General features: G+C 42.2%; 1 protein-coding gene across 2 annotated transcripts in view; it reads left to right on the top strand.

Moving 5' to 3' along the window:
- Positions 1 to 21,831, top strand: part of VPS13C (vacuolar protein sorting 13 homolog C) — a 209,898-nt gene that overhangs the window by 81,033 nt on the left and 107,034 nt on the right. For both annotated transcript variants that reach the window (XM_054042704.1, XM_054042705.1), the window contains exons 33-40: positions 2,250 to 2,554; positions 3,869 to 4,016; positions 4,676 to 4,784; positions 5,246 to 5,379; positions 7,341 to 7,497; positions 8,964 to 9,043; positions 18,855 to 18,914; positions 21,134 to 21,296. In XM_054042704.1, coding sequence (XP_053898679.1) covers positions 2,250 to 2,554; positions 3,869 to 4,016; positions 4,676 to 4,784; positions 5,246 to 5,379; positions 7,341 to 7,497; positions 8,964 to 9,043; positions 18,855 to 18,914; positions 21,134 to 21,296 — 1,156 coding nt within the window. The remainder of the gene's footprint in view (positions 1 to 2,249; positions 2,555 to 3,868; positions 4,017 to 4,675; positions 4,785 to 5,245; positions 5,380 to 7,340; positions 7,498 to 8,963; positions 9,044 to 18,854; positions 18,915 to 21,133; positions 21,297 to 21,831) is intronic.

Raw genomic sequence — 21,831 nt, 5'->3', positions numbered from 1 at the left:
GAGGCTAATGAGTTTTGATTCCTTTCATGAAGGCTGGCAATTTGTTGACATAAGAGTGAATCATGCTAAAGAAATAGGTTTGTTACATTTGGATAAATAGCAGAATGGTGAAAATTGTTAAAATGCCAGTTTAAGCAGGACAAGCTGTTTACACTGTTACTGAATGAGTGTTCTATAGTGTCCAGTAGCCCCATTCTCTTATCCAATAGAATCCTCAGTCTGTGATCTCTGGGAAAAGTTTATATTCCAAATTTTTCCTCTTTTGCTTTAACTAATGCTCAGCATTTTTTTTTATGTATTCTTTTTACAAGACTTTTACTAGTTAATTTGTGGTACTTCTAATTCTGAATGTCCCAAGAAAATGGAACCACATTCTTTTAGGATTAATAGAAACCATTGTACCTTTGGTCTGGGCTGAGATGTTCAAAGCTGAATGTCCAGTTTATATTAAAATGATTTGAATGCCAAATTTACATTAAAACTAATGAGACCCAGGTGTCCAAATAATTCAGGTGTCTGTGAAAATACATTAATAGTTTAAAGAAAAATAACTACACTTTTATAAAATTGTGGAATAGTGGTATGGGCATGCTTAAGGGGAAAATATTTATTTTTTGAATCTGGAAATTAGGAAATAACAATTTTGATGAAGAAGAGAGTGACATATCAATTAAATATGTCCAATACAATATTATTGCTGAATTATCCCCTAGCATATGCATGTATCTTCCTTTAGTAAAACCTTAAGAAACACATGTGTATTCTCACTCTATCGATCACAGATATTATTAAATCTAAAATTATTAGAATTGCCAGTATTTTTTTTTATATTCCTTTTGTGAAGACTCTGAAGAAGCCATCATTTACTAGATTTGTTAAGCAAACTAGAGGAAAGAGCATAAAGCTTAATATTTTTAATTTAGCTTTCAGTTTCACAAAGTTATCTCTATTGTTGCCTGTGTCTGTTTTTCAAATTTTCTGTATTAATGTTAGTGCATAATGTTATCTATCCATGCATTGATTTCTTGTTGTGAAAGTGGCACAAAGAAGGGGTGTTTGGCTTGTCTTCTCCCAGTAAGACTGGGAGGTGCTAGTGAAAATATAATCTATTTTGTGCCAGGCTGCACCTTTTCTCTCCTCTCAGCAGACATGCTCCTCAGCTCACTTCTTGCTTTGCTTGAAGAAGCAACTTGTGTCTCTGGCTGAGGTGCTATCTTAGCTAGATCCCTGGTTGCCTCAGCTTTTAAAGTACCCAGACTTGTCCATAGGAACTTCACCAGGCACATACAGGCCACTAACTTATTTGGTAAAGTCCCAGAAATCCATCCATTGAGGGGCTGGCATCCTAGAATCCTCCTTCCTGGCATTCAGAGCTCTCTGTCCATGGACAGGAGACCCATCCTACAAACTCAGGCACTTACTGTCTCTTTTCAAGGGATCTGAACTCTTTTTGTATGGGTTCTGGACCTAACCTCGAAACGTCAGAGAAAGTCTAAAACAGTTTCCTTCCTATTACAATTTCTACTTTCCACAATAATCAGGAGATTTAGTTCCCACAGTTCTGAAATCGCTAAATTGATTAAGATCCTCTGACAGTCATTCCCATAGAGAGGAGGAAGTCCCACTCTCTGTTTACCCAGCTCCAGATTCCAAGGAAAAAGAAGAGGTCTGTGGATTACCTCTCTCTGGCAGCTTCTGATTTTGCTCTCATGTAGCTTATTACATGATAGACTCCATGATTAACTTAAAGCTTAGAGACAATTCCACTGTATCAGTTGCCACCATGTGAGAAGAAAGAAGATTGCTAGGACTAATCTGTGTGAATTGATTGTACCTGTGGCATTCTTGCTATTGGAGAAACATGTATCTTACCGGTGGTATTTTTCCATGACATGGTGACATTGATGTAGTTACTCACCATTTAGGTACTGGCTTGAATAGCGATAATGCTACCAGGGAGAGAGAACCAAATGAATAGACATGTCAAAAAGTCACCAAACTGAAGAGCCGCCTTCTAGGGAATAGATGATGGAGGTCTAGATGAGTGCAAAAAATGTTTAATTCTGATTGGTAACTTCCTTCCTGATTGACAGATAACAGGGCATATCTGATCTGTCAACCCATATTATCTTGCCATGGGAAAAGGTTAACAGATAAGAAACTTGCTTTTAACCATTAGTTATACAATAGGAGAGCAGCTAAGCTGTATCTTTATTTTTTTTCTTTCCACCCCCTTATATTTGTTACAGAACTTTCTGAACAACTTTCAAACAGCAAAGGGGGCACTGAGTGCTGCTACAGTTCAAGCTGCAGAAAAGGCTGCTACCAGCGTGAAAGATCTGGCTCAGAGGAGTTTTCGCCTTTCAATGGATATTCACCTGAAAGCGCCAGTTATAATCATACCTCAGTCTTCAGTGTCCCATAATGCTGTCTTAATAGATCTTGGTCTGATCAGGGTACAAAACAAGTTTAGCCTGGTATCTGCTGAAGGCTGCTTACTTCCTCCAGTCATTGATAAAATGGATGTGCAGCTCACAAAGCTTAAGCTGTCTAGGTATGATAGTTGATTTTACTATCTTGAGCTTGAACTGAAAATTCACCAGTTAATTATTAGTAATTTACCTGCTATGAAGTTATTTAATGCAACTCCTCTGTAGTTTAGAACTCCATGTGATAGAACAAAATATTACTTTTCAAATATTGCTTAAATTAGTTGATGAATTTAGGATAAAAAGGTGTTTATTTTTTCTGTTGTGAAGGTAAGTAAAGCTGTAAATCATTAAATAGTGAGTTGACTGATAACAAAAGGCAACATTACCTCAAATAGTGTTCTATTTATGAAAACATAAACACACTTCAAGAATGTTTGTATTTGAGCTTTGAGGTGTTTTTTTGAAATGTCAGAACAATGAATTAAATGAAATGTAATGTGGATAAATGTAAAGTAATGCACATTGGGGAAAAATAACCCCAACTATACATACAATATGATGGGGGGCTAATTTAGCTACAACTAATCGGGAAAAAGATCTTGGCGTCATCGTGGATAGTTCTCTGAAGACGTCCACGCAGTGTGCAGCGGCAGTCAAAAAAGCAAACAGGATGTTAGGAATCATTAAAAAGGGAATAGAGAATAAGACGGAGAATATCTTATTGCCCTTATATAAATCCATGGTACGCCCACATCTTGAATACTGCATACAGATGTGTTCTCATCTCAAAAAAGATATACTGGCATTAGAAAAACTTCAGAGAAGGGCAACTAAAATGATTAGGGGTTTGGAACAGGTCCCATATGAGGAGAGATTAAAGAGGCTAGGACTTTTCAGCTTGGAAAAGAGGAGACTAAGGGGGGATATGCTGGAGGTATATAAAATCATGAGTGATGTGGAGAAAGTGAATAAGGAAAAGTTGTTTTCTTGTTCCCATAATATAAGAACTAGGGGCCACCAAATGAAATTAATGGGCAGCAGGTTTAAAACAAATAAAAGGAAGTTCTTCTTCACACAGCACACGGTCAACTTGTGGAACTCCTTGCATGAGAAGGTTGTGAAGGCTAGACTATAACAGGGTTTAATAGAGAACTGGATGAATTCATGGAGGTTAAGTCCATTAATGGCTATTAGGCAGGGATGGGTAAGGAATGATGTCCCTAGCCTCTGTTTGTCAGAGGGTGGTGATGGACGGCAGGAGAGAGATCACTTGACCATTACCTGTTAGGTTCACTCCCTCTGGGGCACCTGGCATTTGCCACTGTCAGTAGACAGGATACTGGGCTCGATGGACCTTTGGTCTGACTCAGTGCGGCCATTCTTATGTTCTTAACATATGGTTTGTTTCATATTTTTGTTGGTTGTTTCTTTACTAGGACAATTGTACAGCCTGGTTTTTCACAGCCTGACATTCAGATACTTCATCCTATTAATCTAAATCTGTCTGTGAATCGAAATCTAGCTGCAACTTGGTATCACAAAATTCCTATGTTGGAAATCAAAGGGCATCTTGACACAATGAATGTAAGTATTTTTTTTTTTTAAAACACACTACTTTCTGATTGTGTTGTGTTGATAGTGTGAACCTTTACATTGTTAATAATTCCATGAATATTCTTTGTTTTAAAAAAAATTTACAGGTTGGTTAAGTCTATGCAGGATTATTAGGGCCCAGAAAAGACTCATTGTGTTGTGTTAGGTTTAGTTGGAATTAAAAAAAACAACAACTTTTAAAAAATATTTTACTGCACAGGAATATAGAACTAAAATGATGTTTTTAAACTGTTAAAGAAAATACACTGTGATCAAGAATGTATATACATTTGTATAAAAAGAAAATCAGATGAGTTTAAATCTCATAGTCATCTGCTAGAAAGAACATGTTGTAAATAAGACTGAATTCCATTGTAGATAGTCAGATTCCTAAAAAGTCTTTACCCCGTAACTTGTGTGTTGTTTTTTGTTGTTGTTTTGTATTTCTTGGATGGTCACATATAGAGCTGCATTTATGAAAGCCATATTATTGTGGTGTTTGATTCTTTTGAGTGGTATTGCTGAGTGAGACGTGATAAATAAAGAGTAATGTATTCCTGCCATAAAGAGCTGCTTTGCTGATATAGGTGAACAGTAAGAGGAACACATATACAATTCATTCTTTAAAACATTAAGCTGTTACGTTACAGGTTATTTTAAGTCAAGAGGATTTGAATGTTCTGCTTAAAGTATTGACAGAAAACCTTGGTGAAGCAGATGAAATGTTAAATAAAGCAAAACCAATAGTGCAAGAGGAAGGTAAGAGACTTTTTCTTCTGCAATCTTCAATTTTAAATGGGTATTAGTCTTCATTAAATTTTCGGTGAAAGTGAACAGTTAAATGTAAATGAAAAGCAAGTCTATCCCCAATTTTTACTACACAATTGTTTGTTCTCTTGCTTTCTTGTCTTATTTATGTGTGTTGACATTGCTCATATGTAAACATATATTTGAAAGTGAAAATATTGGAAGTAAAAATGAGCAATGTTATTAACTAAAAATCTATATGGAGTTAGCCAATATTGTCATATTGTGAGAGTATTTGTAATCAACAGTGCTTCCTTCTTCCATTCTTTACTGAAAGGCTCAGTTGAAAGAAATTTTGTACATTTTCACTAAGAATCTTTAAATATATAAAATACATAGAATGTGTTTCTTGTGTGAAATGAATTGTAGTAACACTTCTTTGAATGAAATTAACAAATCATTGAAAATGGCAGGAAAAATTAAAGGAACTGAGATACCTCTGTCAACACAGAATGAGAGTACTTCAGGAGAAAGCTTACCTGGTACAACAAAAGTAGCATTACATGAAGATGTAACCAACATGCTCCTTAATTTTGAAATCAAAGAGGTATATATTTAACTGTACAATATCTTGCTTGTGGCTGACTGTGAGGACCAGGTTTTGTATCCCTCTGTGGCTGCTTTGTACCAACCAGGACAGAGTAACCATAAAGCCAGTTCGGCAGGATACTTTTTGGCAGAATACCAGATTGCCCTTGGTTAAGGATATCACTAGTGGGTGGAGCTCACTCAGCTCAATGCCAGCTTCCTGGTCCCCAGTGTAGCACCTTTTTCCCTCCAGCGGTTCTTAGTTACCCATCTGTTACGTGCTCAGCCAGTGAAGTAATGTTGGAAAGAGATGCATGCTGCTATAGAAAATAATTTCCCTAGGTAATTTTAAATGGGCCAAAATCAAATGTAAATACTGGCAATCTTCTGCTTTTGATCTTTAGCAATATCAGAATGTTGTGTGTCAGTCCAAATAAAATGAAACAAAGCAAAACCTTGGATTCCAGCAAAGAAATCTTGTGGTATCCAAAATAGTCCCTAGAATCACTGGTTTTTAGAAGAGTTACAAAATGGAAAATAAAAATTCTCATCCTCAAAAAGAAAAGAGCCTCTAAGTTTTTCATTCAGTCAGACTTAATTACATGCTCTGCTTCATAATGTACATACTGGCCCAAATTTTCTCCTTTTCTGAGAGGGTGGAGGGCAATCCAGGAGCTGTAATCAGCTGCCTGATCTGTATTATGAACCCAATTTGTTTTCCAGAGACTGTATGAATATGAAATGTTCTGGCTGTGGCCCCAGTTCTGTTGTAAATTGGATCACGCTAATGGTTGTATTAACTTGATCCCCTTAGCTCTGGCCACTGTGTGGATATACACTAGCTGAGAATTGACAGAATGCAGATGCCCATGACAGGGTTTGGGGGACAGTTGCCATAGGATCAAGCTGGTCTGCTTTATGCCATCTGAGATTTCACCCTATGCCAGGGATACTCTCACTTCTTCAATTAGGGACGGATTAGGTCTCTCTGTGCTTCATGCTGCAAAATGGCCAGAACTGGGGATAGAATCTGGTCTTAACTCATGATTGTGTTTGGGAATAGGGGTTAGCTCATTTAAAACATTGTCATTTTGATTATAAGGTTGTATGTCCCTCCGAATATTTTTGACTCACTATAATTCTTGTGCTTTCCTGTCTTCATGCCTCTTATCATGCTGCCCCTCTACCTGGAATGGTTTCCTCATAATATTCTAACAAGCACTTTATTATTTTTCATCTAATTCCATTAAACTAACTGCATCCTGCAATGCTTTCTACTACCACATCAATCTCTTACCTAAAATTGCTGTGCTCTGGATCTGGACTCATGGTAGCTTTTCCCCTTAGCTCAGATCATAAGGTGTTGAGGGGTAAGCACTGTGTATTACTGAGATGGGGTACATTGATGGTGTTGTTGAAGTTATTTTTTAATCATCTTGATTCTAACTGGAAGAACAGTTATTTACTTGCACATTCTGTTCATTCACTTGAGGATTTAGATACATTACTCATCTAAAATAGCACATGGTTCACATTAGTGTCAGTTACCCCCTCCTTGTCCCCAGAGAGGGCAACTTAGTATTTTTCTAAGTGTTCATTTGCTTGTTTTGTGTACAGCACTGAACAAAGTCTTACACTAAAGAGTTTATAATATAAAATTGATCTAGATAAGACCAGGAGGTACTGAAAAAGCCAGAGAGCGAGCACCTTTTTCCCTTTTCATACCGTTGCTATAGATTGTAAGTGAAGATTTTTCTGGAGGGATTTTACAGATATAGTGGCTTGGCTGAGTGGAATTGGGAGAACATTACATACATATAGAGAAGTATGGAAAAAGCATAGATACAGGCATGTGTGAGGTAAATAAACAAGGTGTCAAGGCTGTCATTGCTGATGGTGTAGAGTTATGGACATTATAATTACCTGCTATAACCAGTGAATACTTTATTGGAATATAACCTTAATTTATCCCCCCCCTAGGTTGTGTTAACCTTGATGAGACAGGTGCAGAAGGAGGGGCATCCCTTACATATTCTAACTGTGCTGCAGCTTGGAAGTGAAACCAGAATTGGAAACCATGATATGACTGCAACAGCATATCTGAATAAAATTACTTTGAAGTGCCTTGAATTTACTGGTAGGTGCATTGTAACTTGGCACTTTGTATATAGTACCCAAACATTATAGCAGTAAGGTTGTACAGTTAAAAATTTTAGAAGTGCAGAAATGAATTTCTACAGCAACATTAACTTTGTGATGTTGTCCTTAGGTAATGGTGCTGCAATAAGTCAGTCTTTAATGGTCTAAGGCCTTGTTTTTGGTGTAAAAGTTAGCTTGAGTTAGTACATTTAAGCCAGTTCAAATGGAGTAAAAGCTCCAGTGAGAGCAACCACCCTGCAAACCAGCACTTGAGGTACACAGAGTGATTAGATTAGCAGATGATGAGTTTTAACTCATGCTGCTGCATCCTCAGCAATTTTCGAGCTTCAACCCTTTCTGTCGGGCCAGCTAGCTCAAGCTTGAAGCATCACTTAATTTGAGCTAGATGGTTTTGTGTATGATAGGAGTCTGGTTAAGAACAAAACTCAGGTGATAGCTTGAGCTAACAACACAATAAAGACAAACTGTCAATTTAATTGTGCAACCTTAATATTATATAGTGTAATAAATATTTGATAGCTGTACTGTTTCCAAAAGCAAATGCTAAAAAAAAAAATCAATGAAAGTTTCATTTTAATTGTGTGACTTCATTCTCAGCTAAAGCACTAATCATTAATAGATATATGTTAAGATGAGAACTCCAGCATTTTTTATTGTGTGTTTTTTAAATAAGGAAAAATCCATAAGTAAATTTGAGTCCAAAAGGAAGACTTTTTTTTTTTTTCCTAAGGGTGTGTCTACATTGAAAAAAACAAACAAAAATCCAAGCAACCAACAGAAAAACAGCATATGGCAGGAAGTCTGAGTCTCGGTCAACTGATTTGGGCTCACACTATGGAGCTAAAAATACACTGTAGATGTTCAGGGTTGGGCTGGATCCTGGACTCTGGGACCCTCCTCCCTCATGGAGTTTTCAGAGCCTGGGCTCCAGCCGGAGCCTGAAGATCTGCGCTACTACTTTTAGTCCTGTTGCACGAACTTGAGACAGTTGATCTGGGTTCTGAAACTTGCTACTACTGGTCTTTTTTTGCAGTGTTAGATGTATAATTGAAACAACTGAGTAGTGATTCTGACTTTTGCTACAAAGAATGGTATCCATTGATGTCATTATGATGACATAAAAGGAGCACTGGGAAGATGCACATTTTTTCCAAACTGAAATTTTTTCATGGGTTTAGCATAGTATAAAAACGACTAAAACCATTACTTGGATAAAATTACATAAAATATTTATTTTTCGTTAGATAGCTCTTGATCTGTGGTCTTTAAACTGAAAATGACTACTTACAATTATTTTCATTATGACCCATTACTTGTTCACTTTCAATAGCTGAGTCGATTAACAATTAAAGCATTTGCATGGGGGCTTGCTTCCTTATAAAATGTGTATGTGAGACAGTGATTTGAAGTAATATAAATGTATATGTGCCCTTTTGTCTACAGACTCAAAAGGAGATCCTCTTCATATTATTAATTCTTCAGAGGAGACTGGTGAACAGCTTCTGAAAATGGAATACATAAAGGTTTTAGTATAATCTTTATTGAAACCTCTGGATTATTTTAACCAGTCTTAAAGCCCTGATCCAGCAAACACACCTGCATTAAACTTCAATCACAGGCAGAAGTATTGGTAGGATTGGGGTCTAAATGATCAAAGTCCTGTGCCAGTTATCAGTTTTCAAGAATAAAATCTGCATTCTGCTCTTATACTAACAAGCCTAGTGCTCACTGATGTGAAGAATCAATATGAAGTAATTCCAATGATGAAATATATCCTCTCCCAATGGGAACAAGATGTGTCAGATCCCAGTGAGCACCTGTTCCTGGCTACCCACTAGCGTTGCTGTGAGGGGAATCCAAGCCTAAAGTGCTTTGGATTCCCAGTAGTGTATTATACTTCTGGAGTCTGAGGAGACTCTAGCCACTGCCTCAATTTTGGGGTGGCAAGATGCACTCTCAAGATGCTAACCTTCTATTTGATAACCTCCTTCGAAGTGTTGGAACTGATTGTCCAGATGCCTAGCCTTCTGGGTGCAGAACAGTAACCCTTCAAATTTCCCAGTGGTTGAACATACCCCTGTCCCAAAACTCGACTCCAAAATTATGAAACTTCTGTCTTACAGTTTAACTCTCTTAGGGGTGTGCAGCTGTTGTGAAGCAGTTAACACACACTTTGTACAGTCCAGCATCTTTATGCTTAATCATGGAAAGCACAGCAGAGTACAGATCGTTCAAAACAGTAAAACATCCTAAACACAATGTCCTTCACTAGCTCACCCTGTCCTTGGGGCAGGGATCATCTGTGTTCTGTCAGGCAGGATCTTCCACAACTTTACCTACTCTGCCCCTGCAGCAGCCTCTGATCTTAATCTGATGCAAAATGGCTCTATCCGCCCAGCTCCTGCCCATGAGTCCCTTTATAAATTCCTGCTGGGAGTCACCTGCTTCTTTTATTTTCCTCCTGCTAACTTTGCACTTAGAAACTCCTTTTCCTTCAGACAAGAAGTGGAAGCTTCTTCTGCGAGTTTGAGCTATCACATTCTCTCAAGATACTTTACTTTAAATAAATGTTCCTTGAGTGCTGATGACTCTCCGTAGTCTCTGGCCTGGCAGACACACAATAGAACCCTGTTAACTCATGGGGGATCCACATACATGTAGACTTTTCATGATACAATAATTACATGATACAATTTCTTAAAACTGTCCACTATTCAAACGTGGTAGAGACAGAATCCCCAATTCATCACACAAGGAACAACCTTATTTGCAAGAAAGTGCTGTTAAATATAATGGAACATTTGCTCATATCTATTTGTGTGGCAGGTACCCCTTTAATAGTGGTACTGGCTCAGTAGGGTTCACAAATTGTGGGGAATGGACTCTGAACAAGGCAGCCTCTCAGAGGGGAGTGAGCTATGGATGTAGATTTAGTTATAGCAAGAGAGAACCTACAATGCAGGATATCCTTCAGAAGGTACGTGGTTATTAGGGAGAAAGTCCAGGACACCATCTCAGTCCAGTAGTCCTTAACACTAGTGCATTCCTTTCTCTTAGTGCGTTTCTTTGTCTTTTTAATGTGAAAGTACATAATTGTAACCAACAAGAGATAGAAGAGATCAAGCTTATTACATTCACAGGGGTAGCCGTGTTAGTCTGTATCCACAAAAACAATGAGGAGTAACAGATTTATTTGGGCATAAACTTTCATAGGTTAAAAAAAAAACCCACTTCTTTAGATGCATGGAGTGAAATTTATAGAAACAAGCATAAATATATATTGGCACATGAAGAAGACGGGAGTTACCTTACAAGTGGAGAACCAATGTTGAAAGCCAATTTAGTCAGGGTGGATGTGGTCCACTCCCAATAATGGATGAGGAGCTGTCAATACCAAGAGAGGGAAAATTGCTTTTGTAGTGAGCCAACCACTCCCAGTCCCTATTCAAGCCCAAACTGATGGTGTTAAGTTTGCAAATGGTTGTAGCTCGGCAGTTTCTCTTTGAAGTCTGTTTTTGAAGTTTTTTCTTGAATTATGGCTACTTTTAAATCTGTTATTGAGTGCCAGGGAGATTGACGTATTCTCCTACTGGCTTTTGTATGTTACCATTCCTGATGTCTGATGTGTGTCCATTTATCCTTTTACGTAGAGACTGTCCTGTTTGGCCAATGTACATGGCAGGGGGGCATTGCTGGCACATGATGGCATATATCACATTAGTAGATGTGCAGGTGAATGAGCCTCTGATAGCTTGGCTGGTGTGGTTGGGTCCTATAATGGTGTCGCTAGAGTAAATATGGGGACAGAGAAGGCAGCAGGGTTTGTTATAGGGGTTAGTGTTTCTGTGATGTGTGTAGTTGCTGGTGAGTATTTGCTTCAGGTTGAGGGGCTGTCTGTAAGTGAGGATTGGCCTGCCTCTCAAGGCCTGTGAGAGTGGGGGATCATTTTCCAGGATGGGTTGTAGATTGATGATGATGCACTGGAGAGGTTTTAGCTGGGGGCTGTATGTGATGGCCAGTGGTGTTCTGTTATTTTCCTTGTTGGGCCCGTCCTGTAGTAGGAGACTTCTGGGTAACCGTCTCGTTTTGTCAATCTGTTTCCTCACTTCCCCAGGTGGGTGTTGTAGTTTTAAGAATGCTTGATAGAGATCTTGCTAGGAGTGCTGGCAGTGTAGGGTCTGAGGAGAGATAATAACCAGATAATCCTGCTGTATTATCTCAGTGCCTGAGATGATGGGGCCTCCACGATTTCCAGGTGTATGGATCTTGGGTAGCAGATAGAATACCTCTGGTCCAGGCTCTAGGGGTGTGTCTGTGTAGATTTTCCAATGCTGTAGCAGGGAGTTTCTTGAGCAGATGGTGTAGTTTCTTTTGGTACTCCTCAGTGGGATCAGAGGATAGTGGCCTGTAGAATGTGGTATTGGAGACTTGTCTGGCAGCCTCCTGTTCATAATCCGACCAGTTCATGATGACTGCAGCACCTCCTTTGTCAGCCCCTTTGATGATAATGTCAGAGTTGTTTCTGAGGTTGTGGATGGCGTTGCGTTCTGTACAGCTGAGGTTATGGGGCAAGTGATGCTGTTCGTGCACAGGCTGAAATTGTGAACATCTGTAGAAGCACTCTGTGTAGAAGTCCAGTTTGTCATTTCGACCGTTGGGAGGAGTCCACGCAGAATTCTTCTTCTGGTAGTGTTGGTAGGAGGGTTCCTGTAGGTCAGTGCTCTGTTCAGTGGTGTGTTGAAAATATTCCTTGAGTCGCAGATGGTGAAAGTAGGCTTCCAGATCACTGCAGAACTGTATCATGTGTGTAGGGGTGGTGAGGCAGAAAGAGAGTCCCCGAGATAGGACAGACTCTTCTGCCGGGCTGTGTGTGGTTGGACAGATTAACAATATTGTTGGGTGAGTTAAGGGTACCAGTGTTGTAGCCTCCTGTGGCATGTAGGAGTTTAGATAGTTCTTCTTCGAGAGATGTCCCTGTGGGTGCTCCTCTCCAGGTGTTTGTGTGTCCCTGCGCCTTCGCTTGGAGATTTTTCGCAGCAGTACTCGTACTGGCCACGCATGCGCAGAGGCTGCCCCCGCTGTGAGTCTAGGATAATAGTATGCATGCGTGGCCAATCTCCTCAGTTCCTTCTCTACCGTCCCCGGCCTGAGACGGAGCTCAGCAGACTCATTAGGAAATCCCTCACTCTTGCTACAATTCCCTTTTCTAGTAGATTGTTTGCTGTCAGTTCTTGTTAGTGTAGTTCATTAGTTCTTTTATCTGTTATAAAAAAAAATAATAATAATAATTTCTCTCAGCCGCAGCTGCTTCTACCATGCCCGGCTCCACAGGCTTTAAGCGCTGCTCTACGTGTAAGGACACTATCCCGCTCTATGATGGCCACTCTCAATGTATAAAGTGCTTGCGGGAAACCCACATTCCCCAAAAATGTGCCCACTGTAGCAAACTCAGTTCCAGGACACGGAAGGACAGGGAGCTTTAAACTGAAACTGCTCCTCCTGCAAAAGTCTATCGGGTCAGTTTCAGACCCAGGCGCCGACTCTGGCTCTGCTGCCCGCCACAGCCCCCCTGCTTCAAAAAAACTGAAGAAATCTACAAAAAAGGGGCAGCCCTCTCCAACAAAAAAGTTGTTGAGGCACATGAGTTCTTCAGGCAGGTCAACAGTTTCCCTGCCCGTGCTTCCCCGCCTCAGCACTTTTGAAGAGCCGGGCTCCTCAGGCACCGCACGAAAGCCGCCTCAGGCTGCGGCGGCGGTGCGAGGCTCCGGTGCCGAGGCTTCAGGCTTTCAGTTGCCTGCCTCGTTTATGGCACCGCGACGGACGCGGTGCTGACATTTCCCGCCCTGCCTGACCTTCTGCAGGCTGATGTTGCCACCACGGCACCGGCAACCGCGGCACAGACTGACAGGGAGATCAAAAGCAAAACCCCTGCTCAGAGGAATGTTCCCTCACGGCAACCTCCTCCTCCACAGTTTTCACCTCACGCAGGAGCCTCACCTTTTCAATTTACTCAGACAGCAGATCTATTGGTATCACCTATTCTGCAGTCTCCCCGATAAATGCCTGTTTTTCTCAAATGCCTGAGTCAGGATCTGAACAACCTTCCTCCAGTGAGGAGGAAACTGATCCACAGGGAGTTTTTTCTCCATATCAAGACTCCCAGACCCCAATCAATAGAGGTTACAAAAAAACTACCTCAGCCTATTCTCAGCATCCTGCCCCATGTGGAGTGAACCCCTGGATGGCACCACCTATGCCCTACCCACCACCATGGCAATGTTGGGCACCATGGGCATCGTACCCTCGAGAACACGTGCGCTACAGCACCTCAACCAGGCGCAACACCGGTCTAACACCGCCACCTGACGGACCTGCCAGTGACACAAGATACCAGGTAGCACCGTCACACTTCCAGGAGCAACTGAGTCCTGCTCCTATTCCAGCAGAGCCGGACGTAACGCCTGAGGAAGCCTTACTTCCCCTCCCTCCAACACCATCGGATGACTATGCAAAATTCCAAGACCTCTTTAAAAGAGCTGCCAGTGACTTGAGAATTAACTTAGAGGAAGTCACTGAACAACAGCATGAGCTAACAGACATCTTGCAGCCCTCTTCTTTCTCTAGAGTGGCATTACCAATCAACGTAACCCTTGTAGAACCCACTAAATCCATCTGTCAGACTCCAGCCACAAGCCTACCTACCTGTCAACAAGCGGACAGGAAGTACTTCATCCCTTCAAAGGGCTCTGAATTCCTTTTTACCCATCCGGTGCCAAACTCATTGGTAGTAGATGCAGCGAACCAGAGGGCCAAGCAACAGTACTCCCGCTCCACTCCAGCCAACAAGGACAGTAAACACCTGGACCTCTTTGGCCGTAAAGTATATGCATCCTCGACGCTACAATTTCGCATAGCCAATTATACTGCAGTCCTTGCAAAATATGACCACAAAAATTATAATAAATTCATGGATTTTATTGATGACATCCCAGAACAGAAGAAACAACAATTCACAGCTCTGGTTTCCGAAGGACAAACCATATCACGTACCACTCTTCAAGCGGCCCTTGATGTAGCTAACACTGCAGCAAGGTCGACCGCCACAGCAGTGGTCATGCGACGGGGTTCATGGCTCTCCTCCTCTTTCTTTCCTCGAGAGGTTCTGAGCACCATTGAAGATCTTCCCTTTGACGGGGAAAAACTTTTTGCCTCCACCACGAACGACGTGCTTCATTCGATGAAGGACGCAAGGGCAACCCTCCGGTCCCTAGGTCTCCAGCCACCTGCGACCAGAAGACGACAATATAGATACCAACCTTATTAATTTTCCCGCTACCCCGCATTTACACAACACTCCTATAGACCACAGGAGCAACAACAGCAACAAAGACCAAGACCAAGATTCCAGCGTCGTCGTCCTAACTCTACAAGGGCGCCGCAACCCCCTCCAACTAATAGGCAGATTTGAAGCATTGGTCGAGGGTTTAGAAAACAGCGTTCCCACTTCAGCCGGCACACCTATCTTTGGACACCGCCTACGACGATTCTCTCATCAATGGCAGAAAATTACATCCGACAAGTTGGTCATCGAGGTAGTTACAATTGGATACGCCATCCCCTTCCTCTCCCTCCCTCCCACCCACTCACCCTCCCCGTTCCTCTTCAGGGACCCATCTCATGAGCGACTACTCTTCCAAGAAGTGCAGCATCTCCTTCAACTGGGAGCAGTAGAAACTGTGCCAGAACGACACAGAGGGAAGGGTTTTTACTCCCATTATTTCTTAACAGAGAAGAAAAATGGGGGATGGCGACCAATCCCTGACCTCAGGCGGCTCAACAAATTTGTCAAAAAGCAAAAGTTCAAGATGGTCACTCTCAACACTATAATCCCGGCGCTGGAGCAGGGCGATTGGTTTTCAGCCCTCGACCTACAGGACGCCTATTTTCATGTGACTATACACCCGTCCCACAGACGGTTCCTACGTTTTACTCTCTGCTCCACACATTTCCAATACAGGGTTCTCCCCTTCGGACTGTCCACGGCCCCCTGTGTTTTTTCCAAGATCCTAGCCGTAGTTACAGCCTACCTCAGAAAACAAGGGATCGTAATATTTCCTTACCTAGACGATTGCCTCCTCAAAGCTTCAACGTTCGACGAAGCTCTCCGATCCATACGACTTACCATCGATTGTTTCCTATCTTTAGGCCTGCAAATAAACAAAACCAAATCCACATTATACCCCCACCCAACATCTGGAGTTCATAGGGGCATACCTCGACTCCCGGACGGGGTTGGCATCTCTCCCACCAGACCGCTTCAACTCTATAAGCCGACTGGCCACAAGGATTCGCAACTGTCCCCGGGTGACTGTCCGAGACTGCCTACAAATACTAGGTCGCATGGCCTCGTGCACCTCTGTCGTCCAAAATGCACGCCTATACATGAGGTGCTTCCAAGCGTGGTTGGCCACGGTGTACAGACCGAATGTGCAACCTCTAAACAAGACTCTCCCCATACCTGTCCGAGTCAAAGATTCTCTACAGTGGTGGACAATTCACTCCAACCTCTGCTCTGGAGTCCCCTTTCTTCAGCAGGCTCCATCCCTCATACTGATGACCAATGCATCTCTGACAGGCTGGGGTGCACACATGTCTCACCACACAGTCCAGGGACTTAGGTCTTCAACTGAGACCTCTCTCCATATAAATGTCCTAGAACTTCGAGCCATTCACAATGCGTGCCGTCACTTTCTGCCACTAATCAAGAATCAATACGTACGCATAATGACAGACAATATTGCATGCATGTTCTATGTGAACAGGCAGGGAGGAGCTTGATCCCATTCGCTATGCACAGAGGCTATGGAACTGGCGCATTGCGAACAACATCCGGGTATCAGCGGCCTATCTTCCCAGAGTGATGAATACCACAGCGGACGAACTAAGCAGACGTTTCCCCTGGGATCACGAATGGGAAATAAACGAGCACACCATTCACAATGTATTCCGCATTTGGGGCTACCCAGCAATAGACCTCTTTGCAACTGCAAAAAACAAGAAATGTCCCAATTTTTGCTCCAGAGCAGGACTAGGCAAACATTCCCTGGGAGACGCATTCATGATCCCATGGCACCAAAACTCACTCTATGCGTTTTCCCCGATACCGGTTCTTAACAGGGTCTTGATAAAAATACAAACAGATCGGGCCAAGGTGATCCTAATTGCCCCGTCATGGCCCAGACAGGTTTGGTTTCCGTTTCTCACCAAAATGTTGATTCGACCACCAATCCCCTTGCCTCTCATCCCGAACCTCCTATCACAACAACACAGCCGCTTTCTCCACCCCAACCTGTCCATGCTTCACTTCAAAGCATGGTTCCTAGATGGTTCTCCCAAAGCGAACTAGATTGCTCTGAACAAGTTCAAAGAGTGCTTCTACATAGCAAAACACAATCTACTCGCACCACCTATCTACATAAGTGGAAACCATTCATACACTGGTTTTCAGCTAAACAACTTGGTCCCACGTCAGTATCTTTTCCGCTCATACTTGACTACCTATTGGACCTTAAGCAATCTGGCCTTTCTTTCAGCTCCATCAGGGTCCATTTAGCTGCTATTATAACTTTTCATGACAAAATTGATGATACTTCTGTATTTGCTCATCCTATCACTAAGCGCTTCTTCAAGGGACTCCAAACCCTATACCCAGACATTAAACCATCCTCCACCCCATGGGACCTTCATCTAGTACCATCTTGCCTAACTCAACAACCATTTGAACCCCTAGCCACGTGCTCCCTTTTACACCTCTCGATGAAAACAGCATTTTTAGTGGCAATTACCTCTGCCAGACGGGCAGGAGAAATAGCAGCTCTTATGGCAGACCCTCCATATACACTATTTTTCAAAGACGAGGTTACCCTCAGGTTACACCCCAAATTTTTTCCAAAGATACACTCGTCATTCCACACTAATGAGTCGATACTTACCAACCTTTTTCCCAAAGCCACACGCGAACTCGTTCGAAGCCTCAATGCATACACTAGATGTCCGCAGGGCATTGTCCTTCTATTTGGATAGAACCAAACCTTTTAGAAATTCTCCTAAACTTTTTGTGACTATTGCTGAGCGTTCCAAAGGTACCCCTATTTCTATCCAGAGACTTTCAAGCTGGATTTCTCAATGCATCTGGCTGTGCTATCAGATGAAGAAGGTTACACCTCCAGACGGCATCAGAACGCACTCCACGAGATCTCTGGCTGCCTCTGTTGCATTCTTACGCAAAGTTCCCCTGGCTGATATCTGTAAAGCAGCCACTTGGTCCTCTGAACACACATTTGTTAAACACTATGCCCTTATTCAAGGCCCTCTATCTGATATACGCTTGGCCAGGGCGGTACTATCTACGGCATTCCTATCAGATCCGAAGTCCCTACCTCCTTGAGGCCCACGGCTTTTAAGTCACCTGGAGTGGAGCACCCACAGGGACATCTCTCGAAGAAGAAGAGGAGGTTACTCACCCTGTGCAGTAACTGACGTTCTTCGAGATGTGTGTCCCTGTGGGTGCTCCGCTACCCACCCTCCTCCCCTCTACTTTGGAGTTGGGGTAGCCTCCGTTGTAGAGAAGGAACTGAGGAGATTGGCCATGCATGCGTACTATTATCCTAGACTCACAGCGGGGGCAGCCTCTGCGCATCGTGGCCAGTACGAGTACTGCTGCGAAAAATCTCTGAGCGAAGGCGCAGGGACGCACCAACACCTGGAGTGGAGCACCCACAGGGACACTCATCTCGAAGAACATCAGTTACTGCACAGGGTGAGTAACCTCCTCTTTACTGTCCTTTTTCCTCTGTAGAGAAGTAAAGTATGCATTGTAAATGGCTTGTCTTGTTTTTGTAAAGTGCAGCCACGTGGAAGTTTGTGAGGAAGGTTGGTTTTGTATGAGAGTCTCCAGTTTTGAGAGCTTATTATGGTATTTTCAGAATGGCCGTCAGGTGGTTTGTAGACGTAGATTTGAAGGCAAGATGAGCTATTATAATTGGTTATTCTAACACCCTTATTAAGATAGGCTATAGAATTTCACCCAGTAAATTTGCACATAGACCCCATTAACATATGTTGGCAAAGTAGGAATTGTTTAGAAAGACATCCAGTCTTAATTTTAAGGTCTCTGAGAGATGGAGAATTGCTTACGTCCCTTTGTAATCTTTTCCTTTTATTAATTGTTCTCATGGTTAAAAATTGGCATCTCACTTCAGTTTTAACTCTGTACTTGATCTATTAAAATACAGATACTGTTACTGTGTGTTTCAGTCTTGACTCTTTTCATAGGCTGATGCAGATGGACCAGACTTTACTACTACTTACAAAAATACCAAGCAAGCTGTCAATGTAAGTACAAGCATGTAGACTTCAGCAATCTTTTAAGATGAGCTCCTATGTTAATTTGTAATTATTTTGAAAGATTAACTAAAAATATCTTTTTTTTTAAACAATACACTTGGTTTTAAGGTAACTTGAAAAATGGCGTGTCTAGAATTGATTATTAATTTTTAAATGGGAACTGATGAATTTTTAATCTGTTCTTAGCTATGCCAATAGCTGACAATGCCAATTTCTGACAATAGTTTTTGTGGGATGTGATTTGTTAAAAGTGAGGAGGAGGTGTACTCTAGAGTAGTAAACTTGTTAATCAAATGGGAACATATTTGTGGTAGAAAAGTAAAAGCTCTTAGAACTAAAGTAGGGAGGAACAGTTGTGCTATGTAAACGCTCTGGGTGGGTTTTAAATTATGACGTGAGTCAAGCAGGCTCTAGCACTGTATTGTCCCAAGTGGACACGGGAGACAGTGTCACAGAGAAGCTACTCCTTGACTGGAGGAAGAGTTCTTCACAGTTTCCTTGGTGGATAAACTGCGCCACAGGTGAACTAGCTCAGCTCTATTTTCCCCACCCCCTTTCAGTATCCTTTTGAAGCAAGCAAGCCAGCTCTGTATACAACCCAGATCACATGGACGATAGCGAGCAGCTCCAGTGCAGATGTAGTATAGAAGACTACTTGCTTATTTGCAGGGGCAACTCCCCTTTTGAACCTCATTAAGTGATGAAATACCATATATTCTTGTTCATAAGCCGAATTTTTTTAGTAAAAAAGGGAAGCAACAGAGAAGGGGGTCGGCTTATGAACGGGTATAGAGAGGGAGAGGTGGGACACAGCCCCTCCCCCCAACAGAGGGAGAAAGGAGAGGCAGCACAGTCAGCAGAGACAGAAGGGAAGAGGAGGGGCCAGAGTCTCTCCGCTTCTGACCACGCTGCTCTCCCCCCCAGCCTCCGAATCAGCTGCAGTTCCGGGGCTGGCAGGCTGCAGCTGTGCCGCTTGGCCCCGCCCCCCAGACCAGGCTGCGGCTGTGCCACCCGGCCCAGCCCACTGGAACATGCTGCGGCCGTGCCGCCCGGTCTGGCCCGCCAGAGCAGGCTGTGGCTGCACTGCCCAGCCTGCTGGATCGGCTCCAGCCAGGTCAGAGAGATCCTCCCCGGCCCTCCCCAGATAAGGTGGGAAGGGAGAGTGGGGGTGTCCCGGGCTAGGGGTCATGTGGGGGGTGGTCACAGGGGTTACTCCCCTGACTCCCAGCTTCTCCCCTGCCAAAAAATTTCCCCACCAGTTGCTGTCCCGGCCCGTCAGGGTAAGCAGCTGGCATGCTGGGACACTTTGTTTACTTAGGTTTACCTCCGTGCCTGTGGACGCTTGAGGTAAACAAACCATCTCGGCCCACCAGCGGCTTATCCTGATGGCCCGGGAGCCAAAGTTTGTTGACTCCTGAATTACAGGGTCGGCTTATGAACGGGTTATAAAAATTTTCCATTTTTACGTATCCATCTTGGAGGAGGGGGGGTCGGCTTATAAATGAACCAGCTTATGATAAAGTATATACGGTATGCACTTCAGAGATGATGGGGGAAGGCCAGAGGGACCATGGTTGTTAATAATATAAATATTTGCCAAAAGTTACTACAATACAAGGCAATACCATGCTAACTTACATTCTGTCATATTTTAATGGTATAGATTTTAGTGACAGCCACTATAGCTCACCCTCTGTTGTGGATGCATTGTTTGAAGCCTTTTATTATCCTAGAACTTCACCTAGATGTAGTAGGGGCTCTAGACAGAAACAGCTGTGTGTCCTTGGTTGGCTTTTTCAGAGCCCTAGTTAAACATGCAGTGCTTTCTGATCCTGAGCTGTGACATGGAGAAGGATTAAGCAGTATAAACTAATATTAATACTGTATATTATATTCACCTAAGTAGCGCTAGTTAAAAATGCAGATTCACATCAAATAGCACAGAATGTGGTATAATGTCCTTGTAGGATCGTCTTGTATCATTCTAAGCTTTCATGTGACAGAATTCTGGCGCCTTTCTTCTCTATTGCTATGCAATGCTATGTTGGTCAAAAATGTAGGATTACATGAGTAGCGAGTAAGTAATTTTTTCTACATTTCAGTGGTGATAATTTTGAATTAGTCATACAAACACATAACGTACCAGTATGATGTGTTTTAGTTAATATTACCATTTCTTTCTCTCTCTCTCTCATATATCATGTTAGGTGTCCTTTTCATCTTTGGATCTAGTACTCCACACAGAAGCCTTACTTTCCATCATGAACTTTGTCACATATAGTGTTCCATCAGGTGGTCTTACCAGCTCTGATAAGGGATTTGACCCAAAACCTCAAAGAGAGGAACAAAAAAGCGCTGTTCTCAAAGCAGGTATTGTGATATTGGAAATTCCATGTCTTTTATTTGTGATTCAGTAGCATGCCAACTGCTGTCAATCAGCATTGTTTGCAAGCAACACAGAGCAGTTCATCTGGCAACACATTAGTCACACACCCAGTTGTACATGGAAAAAGACAATAGTAACTCACAATGCTAAATATCTGTTTGAACAAAAATCACATAAGATGAGTTTCTAAGGATATTGACTCTTCTTTTTGGTAATTGCTAAACACTTTCTTGTTGTACAAATACTACTAGCATTAGGTATTTTCCCAGATAGTGAATTAATTTTTATAGACCGTTATCTTGACTGGTTAATTTGCCTGACATTCACATCCACCAAAAGTCTAAAATAAACAAAGTTGGCTTTATCAATGGTTGAGCTATTTCATTAGTATGAATTAGTGAGATTAGGTATGATCATTGCACACTTCCACTTCTTCCCCATTAGCCTCTTGGATAACTTTAATCACCTGAATGAATTAAAACTGGTCACTTGACAAATGCATTTCTTTACTATTCCTTA

The sequence above is a fragment of the Malaclemys terrapin genome, chromosome 10, assembly GCF_027887155.1.
Source record: "Malaclemys terrapin pileata isolate rMalTer1 chromosome 10, rMalTer1.hap1, whole genome shotgun sequence".
NCBI lineage: Eukaryota > Metazoa > Chordata > Testudines > Emydidae > Malaclemys > Malaclemys terrapin.
Note: the sequence above shows the minus strand (reverse complement) of the source record. Positions and strands in the feature narration are given on the sequence as shown.